The sequence below is a fragment of the Sus scrofa genome, chromosome 6 (assembly GCF_054392235.1).
Source record: "Sus scrofa isolate SSC_HxYL_T2T_F1_AM1 chromosome 6, Sscrofa_HxYL_maternal_Yorkshire_Landrace_v2.0, whole genome shotgun sequence".
Classification (NCBI taxonomy): Eukaryota; Metazoa; Chordata; class Mammalia; order Artiodactyla; family Suidae; genus Sus; species Sus scrofa.
In genome coordinates, this window is record NC_139388.1 from 101780210 (window position 1) to 101799870 (window position 19661).

Sequence of the window (19661 nt, forward strand, 5' to 3'; positions counted from 1 at the left end):
AAGAGCCAGGGAAGGGCTACTGAAGTGGTGGGTTGCTGGGACTGGAAGTGATGCCTCCCAGAGGCACCACAGAAATGGGTGATGGAGGCCTTCCTGGAGAGGGCGGCACTTGGGGCAGGGAGGCCTCTCAGGATGGGGCAGCTGGGAGGTGACAGCAAATCATCTAGGGCCACCCTTAACAGAACCAGAGTCTGAAAGTCAGAGGGCCCTCCCTCTGCTCCCTGTACCTCTGAGTGTGCAGAACCCAGACTCTGGAGCAGCTGAGAGCAGCAAACAATAAAACAGCAGAAACCAGAGGGTGGGCATGTCTGGCCACAAGGCTATGGCACCTGCATCCACCCCCTCGCCCCCCTCCCCCGGGCTGAGGGAGGCACCAAAGGATCAGCCCCTTGGCTCCCTCCAGGCCAGGTCTTGTCCAATCAGCACCCTATTACTGCCAGAACATGGTGAAGACAATCTGTCCCTCTTTACACAGGTTAGGATGACCTGTGGCTTCTGTTTGTCTCAGCCACTGACCATTTGGCCACTCTCCGGGCCACTGTGCAGCCAGCAGACAGGCAGCATCAGCATACTGCCCAAGAGGGAGCCCAGAGTCCTGGGCCCCCTGACCAGACTCCTGATGTCAGAATCCTTACTGTACCCTTCCCCTACTCTCAGAAACAGCCTTTTCTGTTCTTAGCAAGTTGCAAAAGCAGAAGCTATCTGAGTTAAAATTCCTAAGACCCTTAGAATGGTGCCCGCCACACTGCAAGGTCTATGTAAGCGTTGGGAAATTTGTATAAAAAATGTTTCAAAAACTCTCTGTTTCCTCAAGGATCTAAATTTGAAAAACCACAGAAACCCATAACTCACAAGGGTTTACACAGTGATGTCTGAATCCTAAACTGGCTTCTCAAAGACTGAAAGAAGAAAAGGCTTATGGTGGAACTTAAAAGTTACCAAATATCCTGATACGTTTACTCTGGAGAGGAAGTGGGGGGCTCAGGGAGGGGAAGCAAGTATGCTCTGCGCCCAGTGGCGCTGCTTTCCAGGAAGAACGCTTGTCCTGCAGTTACAAGCTTCATCCAAGTAGCAGGTAAGGTTGGGGTCCTCCTTTTCCCAAGGATCAAGCCTCCCAGCGCCCCTTTAAGGAGTGTTTTCCTTCTGGGCTGAGGCGGTGGGGGTGGGGGCCTCCCACACAGAAGATGTCCACTAGGGTTGAAGGTTAACGTTTAGGGGATTAGGGGAGTCACTCCAAGAACCACACCATCACTGCACACGTGAGGGCTCACTTCAAACGCAGGACGGGTGACAACCTGTTTTCAACCTGTGCAGAACTTTCAGACTGAAAAGAAATTACCATTTGGGAACAGTAAGTCCGTCTGCGGGCAGGGCTCCTCCTACTCCTGTCCACCCCCTCTTGGGATCGCCAGAACGAAGCCGTGCGCCTTTACGCGCGCGCGAGGCGGGAGGAGGACGTTTCTCCGCCCGGCCTCCCCCCCGCCCCACCCCGCGCGGGACAGTCCCGGAGAGCCCAAACCCCTATTCGCCGCCGCACGTGGCCTAAGGACCCCTCAGGTGTCGGGCACCAGGGAAATGAGGGAACAGAACACACACTAAAGTGAGAGGAGAGGGGTTGCTCTACGAAGGTTTCTTCAGCTCCGCTGCTCGACCTTCACCCTTCCGGTGTGGGTAGCAGTTCCTCCAAATACCGAGAGGAACCCTCTAGACTCCGGATGCGCGAGGAGAGGCCGTCCGCTCGACCTCCACACGGCGGAGTTCTAACCTAGGGCAACCGCACCACGTTCTGCCCAATGGATCAATTCCAAGGCAGTTCCAGCGCCCTGACCCTCCCCGGCAGTTCTGCGCGCAGATCCCGGCCCGCGTCTCCGACCCGCGGGACCCAGGGAGCCCGTGCAGGGGCGGCAGGTGCACAGGTGTAAGGAAGAGGTGCAGAGCCCCTCTGCGGTTGGCAGTCCCGGTCGCCTGGCCCAGCGTGGCCGGACCCGCCGGCCCGCGGGGTCTCAGAACCACCGCCCACACCCCGCGCCCACTCTGCCCCAAGTCCGAGCGCGCCCGCCGTGCGCTCCGGGCCGCGCTCACCTGTCCTGCCCGCAGCGCGAGCTGCACCGCCGCTTCGAAGCACTCCTCCCACGGGCCCCCGGCCCTCGCCGCCCTATCCTCGCCGCTTGGCTTCATAGCGGCCTCTGGGCCCGCCGGCGCCCCCCGCCCCGACGCCAGGCTGCGCGATCGCCTCGCACCTCCTGCTGCTCAGCGGCTGGGCCGCGCCTGCCCGCAGCCTTGCGGGCCCGTTGTGGGGGGCGGGGCACAGGCGGGAACCCGACCTGGAGCTGCGCCCAGCGGGTAGCGACGCCCAGCCCCGCCCCTCACCCCGCCTCCGCCGAGCCCGGCCCCGCCCCGCGCCGCTGGTGCCCCGCTCCTTTCCGCCTGCGTCGCTCTCCCTGCCCTGCCAGCGATGAGCCCCGCCCCAACAACCCCAGGCCCCTCCCCGACTGCTCCAGGAACCCTGGAGGGCGCTTGGTCCCTCGTGCGGAAAGCCGCGGGCTTGCGTGGCGGAAGAAGGGCGGGGCTAGGAGCCGCAGCAGCGCCTCGGGCCCGCGCTGCCCGCGGAGAGTATGGATGAGCCAGGAATGTTCCCTAAGCAGACCCCCGGAACAGCGGCTGCTCTCGTGCTCCCGCGTGGGCAGGAACCGACTGCTGCAGGCGCTAGTGCCAGGCCCAGAGCTTGCGCTCAGGAGCTGCCTGGCACCCTCTAACCTGTGCTGACCACGTGGAGCCGGCCTGCGGTCCGAGACCGCGAGGACCCCGCGGGGGTCGCTCCTTACACCGTCAGCTTTCGTCTGTGACCACCGAGCGCTGGAGCAACTTGTAGAGGCAAACAGACAACACGGAGGCTTTAAGCGGAGCTGTAGGGCTTCGTCCTTGGGTCGCCTCACCTTGCAAGTGGGAAACCTGGATGGAGAATTGCCCCTACGGTGGGTTTGCGGCGGCTGAGGGCAGGCTCCGCTCCATCTTTCTTGTTCATATTTTCCATGATTGTCCCAAGAGGGAGTTGGTTTCTGAAAATCCTTAAGACTGTGCCCTGGATGCCTCACTTCAAATGTATTCAGAGTTGATCTTTGCAGCAGGTTTTCATTAGCGATCACTCCCAGCAACAAGCAAAATAACGTTAAGACGCTGAATTAAGGCAGAAAAGCGATTGCTAACAAATGCTGTACATTTATCACCCAGCATTGTGCAGGTCCCACAACAAAGAACATCCCCGGACACCCCTTAAAGCTCTGTTCTGGCAGAATCATCTGCAGGAAACATTCTCTGCAGGATTATTTCTCCTTCTCGTTGGTTTCCACCATAAAATGTGCTTTTTCCTGCTGGTCCCATTGAGAAAGAGGGTAACATGTGAGGTCCTTTGGCTCCCCTGGGTGTGCCACTCTCCAAGCTCTGCCTGGCTTTTCTGGGGAGACTCCTTTGTCCTGTGCCATGTCCCCAGCTCACTCTTTAGTGCTACTCTATGCCTGTGGATCCTATACTTTAGACCCTGGAGACAAACTGTACTTCAGTAACCAGCCACCTTCATTCTGTTACAGTCCTACCTGCAAGGCACAGTCTGTAAACTAAATGAACACTATTTCCAATTCCGTGCTCCTGAAACTCCCCAGGGTGACCTTCCTGAGATGAATTCCTGGCCCGCCTTCGCCTGACTCTAGGTCAGCTCTGCACCCCATCTCCAATAGTCCACTCCCGGCCTGGACTGTTCACACTTCCTTCTCCCCTCCAGAGACGCCAGGAGCAGCTTCTGGCCTCAGACAGCACTCCAGGCGGCTGCGGCTGGGACCTCTGGGCACACTTCACCTTGTCTTCATGTGCACATCTGTAAAGTGGACATTCCACCTTCATCAAGTTGTTTTTGAGACATAGGCGAAAAGCTGTTTAAAAGGCCTGGCACACAGGAAGTGCCCATTCAGGGCTGGCCCCTTCTCTCTGTTCCCATGGCTTCAGTGCTGCCTAGCCGAGCTTTCTCTCTGTCCACAGGAATCTCCAGACCTACTCTGCTCACTGTCCCCGTCCCCGTGCCCTCACACTGCACCCCCACCCCTGGCGCTTCTCTAGAAGGTGATTTCCCTCCCCCTTCACCTGCAGACACACAACACCTGCCCCGCACCTGTGGGTCTGCCATTTCTGAGGAAGGGGTGCCTCTCCTCCAACACAGCCCCCTCCCCTGTGTGCTCCAGTCACCCCTGCTCTCCCTCTGGACCCTGCATCCCTGAGCCCTGGTCTCCACCATTTCTGCTTGTTGCCTGCCCTCCATGGTTGGCTCCGTCCTTCTCAACAGCCCTGAACATGCTGACGTCTCTCGCTTCTTAAATGTCCCTTGCTGATCTTCACCCCTTGTGATCACCACCTCTCTCATCTTGTCAGAGTCTCCCTTTTTTTTTTTTTTTTAGCTATTTCTTGGGCCACTCCTGTGGCATATGGAGGTTCCCAGGCTAGGGGTCGAATTGGAGCTGTAGCCGCCAGCCTACGCCAGAGCCACAGCAACTCGGGATCTAAGCCGCATCTGCGACCTACACCACAGCTCACAGCAATGCCAGATCATTAACCCACTGAGCAAGGGCAGGGACTGAACCCGCAACCTCATGGTTCCTAGTCGGATTCGTTAACCACTGCGCCACGACGGGAACTCCCCAGAGTCTCCTTGAAAGTGTTTCCACCTCCTTGCCACCCTCCCAGCCAGTCCTCAGCCCCCTGCAGTGGGCCATCTGCCCATCACTCAGACTGCTCCACAGTGTCACCAGAGCCTACCTGAGTGGTGCACATGGGGGACAGTTTTCATCTTTTTCCAGCTTGAATTCTCAGTAGCATTTCACTCAGAGCAAGAAGCACTCCCTGGATGCCCCTTCTGTTTGTTTCCAGGCCCTGGGTCTCTGCTGGTGTGTGCGTGCGTTTCTCTGACCCTCGGTTCTTTGCCCCATCCTCTGAATCCACCCTCTTCCACACTGATCGTGTGCCCATTAAGCGCCAGACCTGTGTGGATGGATGTGTCGCATCTGAGACACTGAGATGATCTGAGTGGAAATGTTTGTTGAGTTCAGATGCTGTGCAAAGGTCAGGGTGGACCTGACCATGCAAAGGGGCAGTGGGGTCAGGGAGGGCTTCAGAGAGGAGGGGTAGGGGTAAGCCCCAGGAGTGGAAGAGGAGAGGAGGGTTGTTTGGGGCCGAGAAAGCATTGCAGGGCGTTGCTGCAAAGGTAGCAGAGGTAGAAAGGCATGCACAGACTCTGAGTGGCTTGTCCTCTATTTCAGCTGCCCCCCGGGATGTCTGGCCCCGTCTGCAGACATTTGGGGCTGTCACAACTTCTGGCATCTAGTGGAGGGAGGCCAAGGAGACAGTCAAACGTCCCCCAGGAGTTCCCGTCGTGGCTCAGTGGTTAACGAATCCGACTAGGAACCATTAGGTTTCGGGTTCGATCCCTGCCCTTGCTCAGTGGGTTAAGGATCCGGCGTGGCCGTGAGCTGTGGTGTAGGTTGCAGACGCAGCTCGGATCCAGCGTTGCTGTGGCTCTGGTGTAGACTGGCCAAGAAATGGCAAAAAGACCAAAAAAAAAAAAAAAAAAAAGTCCCCCAATGCACAGGACGCCCCCTCCCCCCACCCCCAGCCATAGTGAAGGACTGCCACGCAAATAACAGGAACACTGGGGTTGAGAACTCACATCCTGCTTTACCTCTAGTAGGAAGAGTCTGGCTCAGGTCAGAATTCCACGTGTAATTTTTCAGAGCTGACCGTAGGCCATTACAAAGTTTTACCTGGCAGTTCTCATGAAGGGTGGGGACTTGGGGCACAGCCAGGGCACTGCTATTTTCTGGAAGGACTTCAGTCCAAGCCTCAGCAGCCAGACGCCCACTCCACACCTCAGCCATGCTCCCGGGCACGTCCGTCTGCCCGGCCAGGTACCTCCATTCCTGGGGAAGCTGCCCCAGATGAGGCCTGGCTCAGGGCCTCTGCCAAGACCACCTAGTCTGGGGGCTTTGAAGACCTTTCCTCCACAGGAACTCAGAACCAGTACTTTTCCATTCCCAGCCCTCCCTTTCCCCTCCCCCCACCTCAGCCTCCAGGTCCTGGCAGCTCAGCTTTTCCAACTGGCAGCCGCTTAGTCACATTATGCAATCATCTGCTTTTCTTTGTCTTTGAATCTAGTAGGCACTTGATGCTTCTGGAATTGAATGAACAGGCATTCTCCTGTGATGCAGAGGGTTAAGGATCTGGTGTTGTCACTGCAGTGGCTTGGGTCACTGCTGTGATGTGGGACTGATTGCTGGCTCAGGAACTTCCACATGCCCCAGTGTGGCCTAAAAAAAAAAAATTAAAAAAAAAAAAAGAATTGAATGAACAAACACATTTGTCAGTTTTGAGCTGACAAACCTGAGAGGTAATTCACCGTGAGTGATCAAATAAGGTCAAGGAATTTTGTGGCTTGCCTGGCAAAAGAAATGTACTGGGGTCAATGCAAACCCCTCCATTTGGGTTTCAGAGTAGCTGCGAGTGGGGTGGCTGCTGGGCTGATGGGCAGGCGTTCGGGTTCTCTGTTCGGGCCACACACGTTACCATCCAGCTGTGCTCAGGTTCTTGGCCTGGGGTCTCTAGTTCCGTTCTCAGCCTGCTCCCAAAAGTGATTTACTTAAACATGTGCTTAAGGGCATTTCACTGGGTGACCACGTCTACAGGGGACACAGCGTGGCAAGGGCATGTGCTGACCGCTCCCCTTTCATCCAGGGCACTGGTCTCCCATTCTCCCCTGAGACCCCATCCCTGTGTACACAGCTCTCCACACAGTTACCCAGGTCTCTGGGGGGTGGCCACAGAGCACAGTGTGTCCAAGGGAACATCTGGGTGAGTGGGGGGTGCTGGACTTGAAGAAGGAGAGGCTTCTGGGTGTGGTGGGGACGAGGCGAGAGTTCTCAGGAAGGGGCCAGAACAGGGGTGGGTTTGCTCTAATGGGACAGAAGCTCACACAGGCCTCTTCAAAGCCTTTGAGCTAATTCCACATTTTCACATTTATAATATAATTGTTATGCTTTTTTCACTGAATGGGTTCCACTAATTCTGGATCCTCTGAGCTGGCTTTAGCGTACATAACTCAGGACAGATCCACAGTAGGAAGTGAGGGAGGGAGCATTGCTCAGGATCGGGAAGTTCTCCCAGGCAGAGCTCCTGAACACAGGGATGGGCTGCAGATAGCTGGGGAGCAGAGCTCTGGGGGCCCCCGAGCCACACAGATGGTTGCCTGCAGGGCATGGACCCCGACAGGGGAACAAGTCGTCCAAACCCCAGGAATCAGCCTGTGAGATGAGTGCTGAGGCGCACGAAGCCATGTGGTGCTACATGTTCCAGCAGGCACCGGAGTCCAGACACGTATTAGTTCACCGGATGCTCCATTACAATAAAGTAATAAAAATGCATTTTCAGAAGCCTTCGGGATCAAAATGGTCTTTCTTGCACATCTTCAAACCAAGAGGAAGGTAGTGAGTCTACTTTGCAGGTGACTCCTAATGGCCACTTCTGTAGCCAGGCCCTCAGATGCTGGATCCTTCTCAAGCACAGTTGCATCCCCCAACCCCAGGTTTGTTCATTGCCGCCCTAATGGTCAGGCGCTGCAGCCACTTGGTTCTCACGACAGGCCAGTAGACACTTCATCACGACGAACCAGTGGTGATGATCTGACTAGTAGCGATGCTGCTGTATCTTCCGGGCCACTGAGAGCCACTTCTCATCAGCAAGGAGCTGGCACTGCTCTCAGGGCCCGTGGCCTGAGCTGTGGGCCTGCTTTCTTGGACATCGCCCCCCGCATGGCATCTGACACAGTCCAGTCAGGACAACAGACACAACCCTGTGTGTTTCAACAGAGAAAATTTAATGTAAGAAAGCAGGTAAGCAGGTAAAAAACAGAAAACTGAGGCAGCCAAGAGAGTAAGGGCAGGAAGCATCTTCCAGCCTTGGGGCTGGGAGACAGGCGGAGGCTGGGGTTGCCAGAACCTGCCCTCTGGGAGGGTGCCAGGAGGCTGGGGCCAAGAGGGGCCTGGAGTGAGGCTGCTGCCTGGGGCGCTGCCACCTCTGCAAGGCAAGGGCTGGCTGGTTCAGGGTGTGGAAAAGAGCTGCCAGTTTTCCAGGGTGATGCTGATAACAACAGGAGGCTGTGATCCTACCCCCAGCCTCCCAGCCCTGATGGTGGAGACTGATGCGGGGCCAGCTGGCAAATGGAAATGTATCTGCAAAGTCTTAGCCTCACTGTCAAACTGCAGCGCAAAGCTGAGAGACCACCAGCAGGTCGTAACCTCCCAAGCCTTCAGGACAACGCCCATGTTCCTCAGTGTGGCTTCTGCAGCCATCACCATCCCGCTGCTGGCAGGCCGGGCTTCTCCCTGGTGCCTGCTGCCCCAAGGAAGCCGCTCCCCATTGTTCAGGTACAACTGGTACCTCCCCCAACCCCACGCTGCTCTGTACCTGCCCAGGGAGCCAGGAAAGCCCTGGGAGCACATCTCCTTCATGGTAGATGTGTCTGCTCCCTGAGCCCCTTGAGGAAAAGGTGAGTTTTCATTATTGTATCTCCAAAGCCAGTGCTGTGGTTGGCACATAGTAGGTGCTTTTAAAACATTTGTTGAATAAATGAATGTGTCTTAAGTGTTTGCCCAATTATGGCACAGGTATTCTAATCATCAGAGGTCCTATAAAACATTAATTTTTTTTTGTCTTTTTGCCTTTTCTAGGGCTGCTTCCCATGGCATATGGAGGTTCCCAGACTAGGGGTCTAATCGGAGCTGTAGCCGCCAGCCTACGCCAGAGCCTCAGCAACGCGGGATCCAAGCCGCATCTGCGACCTACACCACAGCTCACGGCAACGCGGGATCGTTAACCCACTGAGCAAGGGCAGGGACCGAACCTGCAACCTCATGGTTCCTAGTCAGATTCGTTAACCACTGTGCCACGACAGGAACTCCTAAAACATTAATCTTTAAAGGAAGGTAAAAGATATTGAACATATATATATATTTTTTAAACCTTTCCTGGGAGTTCCTGCTATGGTGCAGCAGGTTAAGGATCCAGCATTGCCAAAGATGTGGTATAGGTCACAGCTGCCTGTGGCTGGGATTCTATCTCTTTCATATGCCGTGAGTACAGCCGAAAAAAGGAAAAAAAAAAAGAAAGAAAGAAAAAACTTCTTTTCTTGTCTATAGAAAACTAATGTAACTTCTATTTAATCATCAAACGCATTGGGAAGCTTTTCAGTAAGATTGCTTCTCTGGGTGTCTGAAAGCCTCAGCTCTGCCTGAGACAGTTACATGGAGAATGTTTGGGGGCTGATGCTAAGAAGTATTTCTATGGGTGAGAAGTATCTTTTCACATTTACTGTGGGAAAGATGATGGAAATGGTACAGTCCTACTAAATGTCCTCCCACAAAAGACCATGGTCCCAGAGCAGGACCTTCTTTCTGTTTTTTTTTTTTTTTTTTGGAAGCAGGCTGTTCCCTGCAGCTGCTCCCTGGAGAAGGGAGGGGCTCAAATGATGTCTTTGGGCTCATGACTGGCCCAGTGACAACTTTGGATGCTAAAATAATGCTGACTTAACCATCATTTGCAGGCACGTTACTCAAGGGGGATAGATGGTTTAGGGAGAAAGAGGCGGGCACTTCTGCCCACTGCGGGGGAAGGGGGCCTGGCAGCAGGGCTGGGGAGGAGGAGGATGTCAGGGGAGCATAGCTGGGCCTGCATGATATGGCAGCGGGTGACAGAGCCCTGCCAGCCCAGGCGAAGCAGGTGTGACTTCACACAGCCCAGTCCAGGGGCTGAATTTCCCAGCTCGGCTCTGGTCTGCCCTGAGGCATTTACAGCCACACACACTCAGCTCTGTGTATTTCACGGAAAACGTTGTCATTAGCCGAAGTTCTGGCCTTTCTGCCCTTGGGCAATACAATGCTGTTCCTGTAATAAAATGATTTGCACGGGAAGTAGCAGGTTTGGTTTTGTTTTTCGCTCTCATGGGGCCACGTGAATGGTGGACAAATCTATGTAGGTCACCAAATTTTTTTTGGTTTTGTTTTTTTGTTTTTGTGTGCAGCTGTTGCTGGTGTGTGGAATCCAGAAGTCTGGGAACCATGGAGAAGGGCGTGTCCGAGGGCCTCTCCTGAGTCTTCCCTTAGCAGGGGTTGGGCAGCACTGCAGGAGCCAGGGGAGGGGGTGCACCATCCCCCCGATGAGAGGAGAAACAAGTGGTGGAACCCCCAAAACTCACTGAGCTTCCCAAGAACAAACGGGGAATCCTCTCTCTCTCTCTCAAAATGCCCTTTTAGGAGGAAAGACATCCATTGGAAAACACTACTGTTATAAAAATATTCCAAAATTGCATTAATCAGAAAAAAAAATCATAAGGTCATTAGAAAAAAAGAGCCTTGGCCTTTTCTGGGTTGAGGGTGGGGAGGGGGGAGGGGTCTCCCTTGCTTCTGTAAACTGTGGCCAGAGGTCTGTTCATGAGTGTTTGGTGGGGCAGAGAAGCTTATGTTTTTTATCAATACCTCATGACCTCGAATGATGACTTTCAAACCAAATGTTCTTCAACCTTTCTGTTCAGTTCATGAAACTTGCTAGTTTATTCAGTGGCCTGATAATGTTAGAATATCCAGAAGTTCCATCGTGGTTCAGCGGGTTAAGTCTCTGATGTGGCTCAGGTTTGATCCTTGGCCTGGGGACTTCCAAATGCCACAGGTGAGGCAAAAAAAAAAAAAAAAAAAAAAAAAAGAAAGAAAAAAGGAAAATCCAAAGATAGTTCTGAGATCGGTGCTTAACTTGTGGATAAATCTGACAGATTAAGTTCCCCTCAAAATAGCATTTCTAAACTTGACTAAACTACCTTAGCTACTTGAAGCTATAATTGAGAATGTAACATCTGATTCTTTCAAACACTCCTGGGCATGATTATAATCCTCCTGGTAAAATCCCCCGACCACATTCGTGTTCTTGTCCACATGATAGATCAGACTTCAAACCGCAGCAAGTCAGGTGCCCTGATCCCATCAAACACGCTAATGGCATCGAAGCAGACATAAAACAGCGTGTGATCCAAAAACTTGCTACCACAACTGTATAAAGACAACTTCGTTCCATATAACACGGGCACCATCCTTTCTGCATCTCAGAGTCCAAAAGGTGCTCACCAGGCCCAGACACAGGGTCCTACCCCCCTGGCCCTGGACACCAGCTCTTCCTTAGAAATATGTCATCAATACCTTCTCAATCCTTGTATTCTTTTCTTACAGCTTTCAGTGGTTTCAAACATCTTGCCGTTCACATGTATTACTTTTGCACTTTAAACTATCTTTCAAAAGTAAAGTTTTGGTGGCAGGATGACAGTAAAAGCAGCTGCAGAAGGTTCAAATGTCATTGGCCTAAGGGATGGGAGGCCTACGGGGCGGGAGGTCTACAGGGAAGGAGGCCTAAGGGACAGTGGCCGCACAGATCTTCACTGGAAATTAGTCATGGATCTGGACTGCCAAACTCCTCTTTCTCTGGAAACCTATGAGCCCACACATGTAAGAACTTGACTAATGAAGTTCTACTCCCTGTTCCAGATTTTGAGGATGATTCCCAAGATAACCTGTGATGTTCCCTGCCTTCCCAAAGAAGCTTACTTCTCGCCTGGAGATGGAAAGGCTTTCGGTCCTGCTATTTGCTCACTTGTAGGAAATGCACAGCCTGGAGCTCAGAATGCAAGCTGGATGCTCCGGGTCTCTGTAAGTCACCAGCGAAGCAGCAGAAACATTGGCTGATCCCAGGAATCTCTAACCTAGGTTCCCTTCCCCGGGGTTTCCTTCAGAATTGGTTTCTCTCTCCTTTGTTACGGGAAAGCTAGTTTCAGTATGCGCCCTTCACTAATTATCCTATCAGATAAAAATACTTTCAGATGTCCTAATTCTTGGTACTTTGTTGTCTTTGGGATCTTAATTTAAATTAACTCTGTCTTGGAAAAAAAATTAACTTTTTCAGAGCCCAAATGATGTGAATATCATTATTCACAATGGTGTGAATATCAATATCAGGTCAATGCATGTTTTTAAACAGTTTAACATGAGAAATAAATCGAAAAGCCTCCAGATTCCCTGCTCAGCATCTCCTGGAACCTCGCCGATTTCTTTCCTAACCCAACCCCTTATCTGGCTAGAAGAGACCTGTTTGACACTGAATGGAACCCAGGGTGAGAAGTCTTGTCTCAGCAGAGGGCAGCTGGTGCCACCTGCTGGGAACATTGTGGTCCTTCCATCTTTAAAGAATGAACTGGCCCCAGTGAATAGGTTCCTGACCCCATCACCTTTACTACTTCTGACTGGCAGTTATTTGCCTTGAGACCCTCTATCTCTTAGATAATGTTTCTGAGAAAAGCTAAGTATAATTTACCTTAGAGATAAAAATAATTTTAAACCATGATATGCAGGTTGCCACAGCTATTATCTGTTCTTATGAGAAAGGCTGTTCTAGGAAGGGCTAAGATACTATGCATAGTTGGAAAACAGCTGATTTCTTTAGAGTGATCACAGTGGGATGTGTGTGTGTCCCCACCAAACTTGTGTCCCTCTCTCCCTTCCCTTTTTCAGCTTTCTGTCTCTCATTTCTTTCCCTCTTTCATTCCTTTGATCTGTTCACTCTTACTCCTCCTCCTTCTTCCTTCTTTCTCTCTGTCTCTCCCTCTCCTTTCTTATTATCAAAAACAACTTCTGGAGAATCTGCCATGCGTCCAGAGCAAAGAGCATGAGTGGAATAGCTCTATGAATATCTTTGTGTGAACTTGCCACCTTCGAAGTCGTGCAGAGACAGAGGTGTCCTTTGAGGAAGGACAGCTGGCCAAGGAGCTCAAGTTCTTTTGGTTTTGGGGTGCCGGGCTTGGAACACCCTGTTACTCGCCAGTCTGGAGGAGCCTCTGCTCCCTAAAGAGACTTGGAGGGTGCAGTCTGGACCTGGCCTTGGAGGTCCAAAACTTGGCCCTGGTGACACTGCCGGTATCATTTCCCTGACCCCTGTGCAGCCTGCAGAGGCGCTGACCCCTGACCTCTCCACTGCCATCTGGATTGCTACCTCTGCCCTGGCCCTTCATGTACACCTGGATTCCTCTCTTCCCCTGCCCTGGAGTCACCCAGTGTGCTGGTCTGGACAGTGGCCTTCCCTGCTCCCAGTCCTGGGCCCTCACCAGACCCCGGCACCAATGGGCTCCCTTAGTGCCCTGCTCCTCAGGGATTCAGCAGCAGCTCAACTCCCTGTGGATCTGGGTTCACTGCTTTCTTAGCTTCGTTCCAACTATTCCAAGCTCAGTCCAGCTGCTCCAGTTGTGAGTACTTGAAATCCTTGGATATGATGGCAGTGGTTCCACACTGATGACTCTGGCTGGTTTTACTTGTGGGGATTTAAGAAAATCACTTTGGGGAGTTACCATTGAGGCTTAGCAGGTCAAGGACATGACCTTGTCTCTGTGAGGATGCAGGTTCAATCCCTGGCCTTGCTTAGTGGGCTAAGGGTCCAGCATTGCCACAAGGTGAGGCAGAGGTTGGAGATATGGCTCAGATCTGATGTTGCTGTGGCCATGGTGTAGGCCAGTCGCTGCAGCTCCTATTCTACCCCTAGCCTGGGAACTTCCACATGCCACAGATGTGACATATATTTCAGGTATAAATGAAGTACTTTAAAATGTATCCCTCAGTTAGGTCTATGTTTTATGGACTAAACAAGCAGTACAATTTTTTTGGGTCTTTTTTTTTTGCCATTTCTTGGGCCGCTCCTGCGGCATATGGAGGTTCCCAGGCTAGGGGTCGAATTGGAGCTGTAGCCACCGGCCTACACCAGAGCCACAGCAACGTGGGATCCGAGCCGCATCTGCAACCCACACCACAGCTCATGGCAACGCTGGATCGTCAACCCACTGAGCAAGGCCAGGGATCAAACCCGCAACCTCATGGTTCTTAGTCGGATTCGTTAACCACTGCACCACAACGGGAACTCCACAATTTTTTTTTTTTTACCCTTACACAAAAGTAGAGGGAATATAATGAAAGCTTGTGTTGCTTTTCTATTGTGGTGACTTAAAATACATATTTATTATCTCATTGTTCTGTAGGGCAGTAGTACAGCTCTGGTCTCATGGGCCAAAGTCAAGATGGTTCTGCAACAGAATCCTTTTCCTTGCTTTCTTCCGGCTTCTAGGGGCTGCCTGCCCAAATACCTTGGCTTGTGCCCCCTTCCTCCATTTCTAAGGTCAGCAACAGTTGGTGGAGTCTGTTAATCTAAAACTAATAATAGAGGAATTATTTTACCAGCAAAATGGATTTAATCAGAACAGGAGGGAACTACAAAGTATGTCCAAAATCGATGTTGAACTTCAGGCAAGTTCCAAAGAACAAAGGAGGGGAGCCTGAATTTATAGGAAAAAGGTGGGGATGGTTTCTCATTGCCTGAGCTTTGGTGTTTCTCATTGGTTGGACTGATGCTGTGTGAGAAGAAATTCTTCCTCAGGAAGAGTGAAATAGTGCATTACCTGTTTGGGAGAGCAAGGTACCTTCTTCCTGTGGGACATGCAAATAATGGTCAGTGCATGCACATCAAGGGCGGTGCATGCGAAGGAAGGCGAGTGCCAGTGCGTGAATGCGCCCTCTGCAGGCCGTTTCCAACTCCAATTTCAGTTGCGGTTTCCTTTATTGATTTTCAAAGAGGTTGGTCAGGTTGCACCTCTGATCCTCTGCTATACTGAATGTTTGTGCCACCCCAAAATACATATGTTCAATCCTAATGTCCAGTGTGAAGTTGTTTGGAGGTGAGGTCTTTGGGAGATGCTCAGTCCTGAGAGGGAGTCCTCCTGGATGGTGTTATTGTTCCCATAAAGGAGACCCCATAGAGCACTCCAACCCCAAGCGAAAACCCTGAGAAGGCGGTTATGAACTGGGAAAAACCTCTCACAGGACACATATTGGATCCTTGATCTTGAACTTGCAGCTCCCACAACTTCTGTTATTTACAAGGTTCCTGGCTGCAGTGTTACCTGTGCTTGTAAGCAGTCTGAATGGATTGGACATCCTTACTCTGCCTCTGAGAGAGCTGGGAAAGCGTCTCCACTTGTAAGGACGCAAGTGATTGGATTGGATCCACTGGGATAATCCAGGATATTGACCCCATATCAAGGTCCTTAATCATCATCATGCATGCAAAGTCACTTTTGCCAGATAAGGAAACCTGTTCACAAGTCTGGAGATGAGGCTGTGGACATCTTCTGGGGGCCATTATTCTGCCAGCTTCGGTGCCATACACCCATCTCCTTGCTTTGGCTTTAGCAACATTTTGCCATATTGTTTTTTCTCCCATGTCCCTACTTTAAAATTTTCTTTCTGAAAATTCCAGAAATCATATAATTTATCTGTAAATAATATGTTTTTCTAATCCTAAAAAATAGAACCACAATAGTATTATAGCAAAATTACCAATACTTCTTTATCATCTGACATCCAATCCATGTCCAAGTTTCCCAATCTTTTCAAAAATGATTTTTTTTCCTAAAAAAAGCTAGTTTGTCCCAATTATGACCAAGTCCAAGCCCACAAACTGCATTTGGTTGATGTGCCTTTCAAGCCTGCTATGGAACAACAGACCCCCCTTCCTGTCCTCCTTCCCCCCTTTTTTGTGATGCTGCTTATTTGTTCAATAAAGAAATTAGGTCTTTTTGGCTGTAGACTCTCCCATCAGATTGCTTCCTGGTGGTGAAACATAACATGTTCATTTGGTCCCTGTATTTCCTTAAGCTTGTTGTTCTAGGCTCAACCAGATTTCCTTTTTTCCTTTTCTTTCTCTGTGAAGTGTGGTGACGCTTACCTCCTATTCTATCACTTCATTGTTTATAGAGTCTGGTTGTGCCAGTTTGGGTCATGTTAAAATTGTTCATCTGGGTGTGTTTGGAATTATTACAATATTCTTAATAATAATAATTACCATTTACTGCTTACTTACATGTCCCAGGCACTTTGCTGATTGCTTTCTACCTGATTTCTCGTTTTACATCTCAGTACAGTCACCGTACTCATAGATTTGAAAAACAGACCGGAATTGGTTGTAGAGAAGATTTTGTGAATTGCTAGTCAGAGCTTCGGTTTACTTTTTTTTTTTTTTTTTGGCTTTTGTAGGGCTGTACCTGCAGCATATGGATGTTCCCAGGCTAGGGGTCAAATCAGAGCTATAGCTACCAGCCTACACCACAGCCACAGCAACGTGGGATCCTAGCCCTGTCTGCGACCTACCACAGCTCACAGCAACACCAGATCCTTGACCCACTGAGTGAGGCCAGGGATGGAACCCGCAACCTCATGGTCCTAGCCGGATTCGTTTCCACTGCGCCACAACGGGATCTCCCTTACTTTTTTAACATGGTGATTCTTACTGCTAATTTATTTACAGTATTAATTTGAGGATTACTTGAAGTAATAACGTGAAAGTATATTGAAAAATGGAACATCTCATGCAACACTGTTATAAAAAAATTAAATAAAACCCCAGTCACTGTGATCTTATTTATTCCACACTTGTCTCTTTTTAAGCTGAAAAATAGTTGACTTACAATGTTGTGTTACTTTTAGGTGTACAGCAAAGTGATTCAGTTATACATACATATTCTTTTTGGGATTCTTTTCCCATATAAATTATTAGAAAATATTGACTATATACGGCAGGTCCTTGTTTATCTATTTTATATGTAGCAGTGTGTATGTGTTAATTCCAAACTCCTAATTTATCTCTCCCCTCCCTTTCACTTTGGTGACCATGTTTTCTATGTCTGTGGGTCTATTTCTGTTTTGTGTATAAGTTCATTTCTATCATATTTTTTTTTCTTTTGAAGGCGCTGTACGTGTCCCTACAGACGAGGATGAAAGCAACCCGAGGCCAGCGGGCCCAGAGAGTGCGCAGCCGCACAACAACCCTGGGCATGTGCCCCTTGTCTCGGCTCCTGGCCAATCGCTGGCCCCGGAGGCCAGCTTCTGGCCTCGCCCATCTCCCTGCCCCCGCGCCCAATGACGCCCCGCCCCATGCTCCGCCCCGCTCCGCCCCATGCTCCGCCTCGCCCCGCCCGGCGTCAAGTCCATCGCCCTGCCCCGCCCCATCGCCCCGCTCCATCCCCCTCCTAGGCACTGTTCGTCGCCCCGCCCCTTCCCCTCCCCGCACCCCGCTCTACCGCGTTACCCCGCCCCGCCCTATGCTCTGCCCATTGCTCCGCCCAGTCCCACGTGCGTGCCGCGAACCGGACGCGCGCCGAGCGGAGGGTCTGTCTGCTGGGAAGTTTGGGAGGCCTTGGGGTGCAGTTGAGGCGCAGGTGCGGGCGCGGGTCCGTGCGGGCGAGCACAGAGATCCCGCCGCCTGCTCTCTCGCCGTGGGACCCGGCGCCCCGAGCCCGGCGGTAGGTGGGACCCGGCCGCCCAAGCCGTGTCTACGGCCTGCGTCCGCCGGGTGCAGGTGTTGCTGCTTTTCTTGGACCTCTTCTCGGCCCTGCTGCTGCAGCCTAGTGTGGGCGCATACGTTTACTGTTGGAAGCTCCGTGTGCTGCAAATTATACATATATGCTGCAACATTACGGTGACCTGAGGCCTGTGTATTAAATCACCGGGGCCTTTACCTTCCTAGTTTACTGATGTAGTTTAAAGTTTAAGGTGGAAAACTTTAATATGCAAACAGCTATTGAGGACATTGTGGTAATAATGAATTTAACATGGAGGGCAAGAATTTTAGATGTTCATTGATAGCTTTGAAGTTAAAAATCAGTCAGTGGAGGAAATATTTTGCTCCCAGTGGTGGACTGCAGCTACGGTCTCACGTGTTGGACAGTTCTCTGTCATTTAAGTGTTTTCTATGTAAATATTTATATTATAAAAGAGCAGTTCTTGACAAAGAACATAATGTCGGCTCTTTTTACTTTGTGGTTCTCTGCCTCCTTCTTTACGTTGGAGTTGCTCAAGGTCCTTCCTTCTCTGCTTGCCCTCTAGGATGAGATAGTAAGTAGACAGAATGAAAGATTATTCAGCCACAGAGCACGTTTTCTGTTTTATTTCAGCTAAAGGCACTCTGATTTGGGGGAGCAAGCCAATTTAGAGCCTTCATACCGGCTCATCTACAGGTTGCATTTTTTAAAAGGTGAGAAAATGACTCTGATAACCTCTTAATTCCAGGCTCTGGAGACTTCTTTCTTTTTTGGCTGCTGCAAGCGATAGTTTGCTGGGGATCTGAGGTCCCTGGGCTGCAGGGGTTAGAGCATCAAGTCCTAACTGCTAGACATCAGGGAACGCCCTTCCTTTTTTATTTAAATATAAGAAAAGTGTATTTAAATCTAAAAGTAAGCCCTTCCTATAGGACATTGTTAGCTTATAGAGTCTTCTCTGTGCATATGTTGGTGTTTCTTCATTAAAAAAAAAAAGGGCCAAACCTTCTTAACATGAAATTTACCATTTTAAAGTGTACAGTTCAGTGGCATTCAGTGCATTCACATTGTTCTGCAGCCTGCACCACCATTTGCAGAACTTTTTCCTCTTTCCAAACTGAAACTCCATATCCATTAAATAATAATTCTGGAGTTCCCGTCATGGCTCAGGGGAAATGAATCTAACTAGTATCCATGAGGATGCAGATTCCATCCCTGGCCTTGCTCAGTGGGTTAAGGATCTGGCATTGCCCTGAGCTGTGATATAGGTTGCAGACATGGCTTGGATCCCATGTTGCTGTGGCTGTGGTGTAGGCTGGCGGCTACAGCTCCAATTGGACCCCTAGCCTAGGAACTTCAATATGTGGTGGGTGAGGCCCTAAAAAGCAAAATAATAATAATAATAATAATTCTGCCTCTCAACCCCTCAACCCCCCAGGCCTGGGTGTCCATAGTCCTACTTCTGTACCTATGGATTTGCTATCCTAGGTCTCTCATATATGTGGAATTGTATAGTGTTTGTCCTTCTGTGTCTGGCTTATTTAGCATAATGTCCACGTTCATCCAAACTCTAGTCTGTGTCAGAATTTCATTACTTTACATTTAAAACATTTTTAAAAATTGTGGTCAACTATGCTTAAAACTTCACATCTTGCCAATTTTTAAAATACCATATTTTTTTTTTGTCTTTTTGTCTTTTTTTAGGGCCGCACCCGCAGAATATGGAGGCTCCTAGGCTAGGGGTCTAATTGGAGCTGTTGCTGCTGGCCTACACCACAACCACAGCAACGTGGGATCCAAGCTGCATCTGTGACCTACAATACAAAAAATACTATTTTTTAAGAGCAGTTTTAGGTTCACAGCAAAACAGCATGAATTTCAAAGATTTCCCACATAACCCTTGCACCCACAGAGCACAGCGCCCCCCCCCATCAACATCCTCCACCAGGCGATGTTACACTTGATGACCCTGTGTTGATGCATAATAATCACCCAAAGTCCATAGTTTATATTTTAGGTGCACTCCTGGTGTTTATGTTTGGGGCAGGGGTTCTAACCCTGTGTAATGATGCTCTCCACTCGTCATAGTATCATACAGAGTATTTTCACTGCCCTCAAAACCTCCTGTGCTCCTCCTGGTCATCCGACCTTTCCTCCCCAACCTCTAACAACCACTCATCTT

General features: G+C 50.5%; 2 protein-coding genes across 43 annotated transcripts in view; one reads left to right on the forward strand and one right to left on the reverse strand.

Moving 5' to 3' along the window:
* IMPA2 (inositol monophosphatase 2) overlaps window positions 1–2295 on the reverse strand; it is a 49875-nt gene extending 47580 nt beyond the window's left edge. For all 14 annotated transcript variants that reach the window (XR_014807562.1, XR_014807564.1, XR_014807561.1 and 11 more), the window contains exon 1: window positions 2083–2295. Coding sequence is in view for 8 of the 14 variants with exons in the window: in XM_084964128.1 (XP_084820254.1) it covers window positions 2083–2178 (96 nt within the window). In the remaining 6 variants the exon portion in view is untranslated. The remainder of the gene's footprint in view (window positions 1–2082) is intronic.
* The window catches only part of MPPE1 (metallophosphoesterase 1), a 35914-nt gene continuing 17227 nt past the window's right edge, over window positions 975–19661 (forward strand). For 15 of the 29 annotated variants that reach the window (XR_014807558.1, XR_014807559.1, XM_084964116.1 and 12 more), the window contains exons 1-2: window positions 17271–17464; window positions 18116–18195. The gene's annotated coding sequence lies outside the window, so the exon portion shown is untranslated. Of the gene's footprint in view, window positions 1076–11618; window positions 11781–16909; window positions 17521–18115; window positions 18196–19661 lie in introns of those variants that run through there. The other 14 variants (XM_084964118.1, XM_005656104.4, XM_084964107.1 and 11 more) reach the window with 4 other exon arrangements.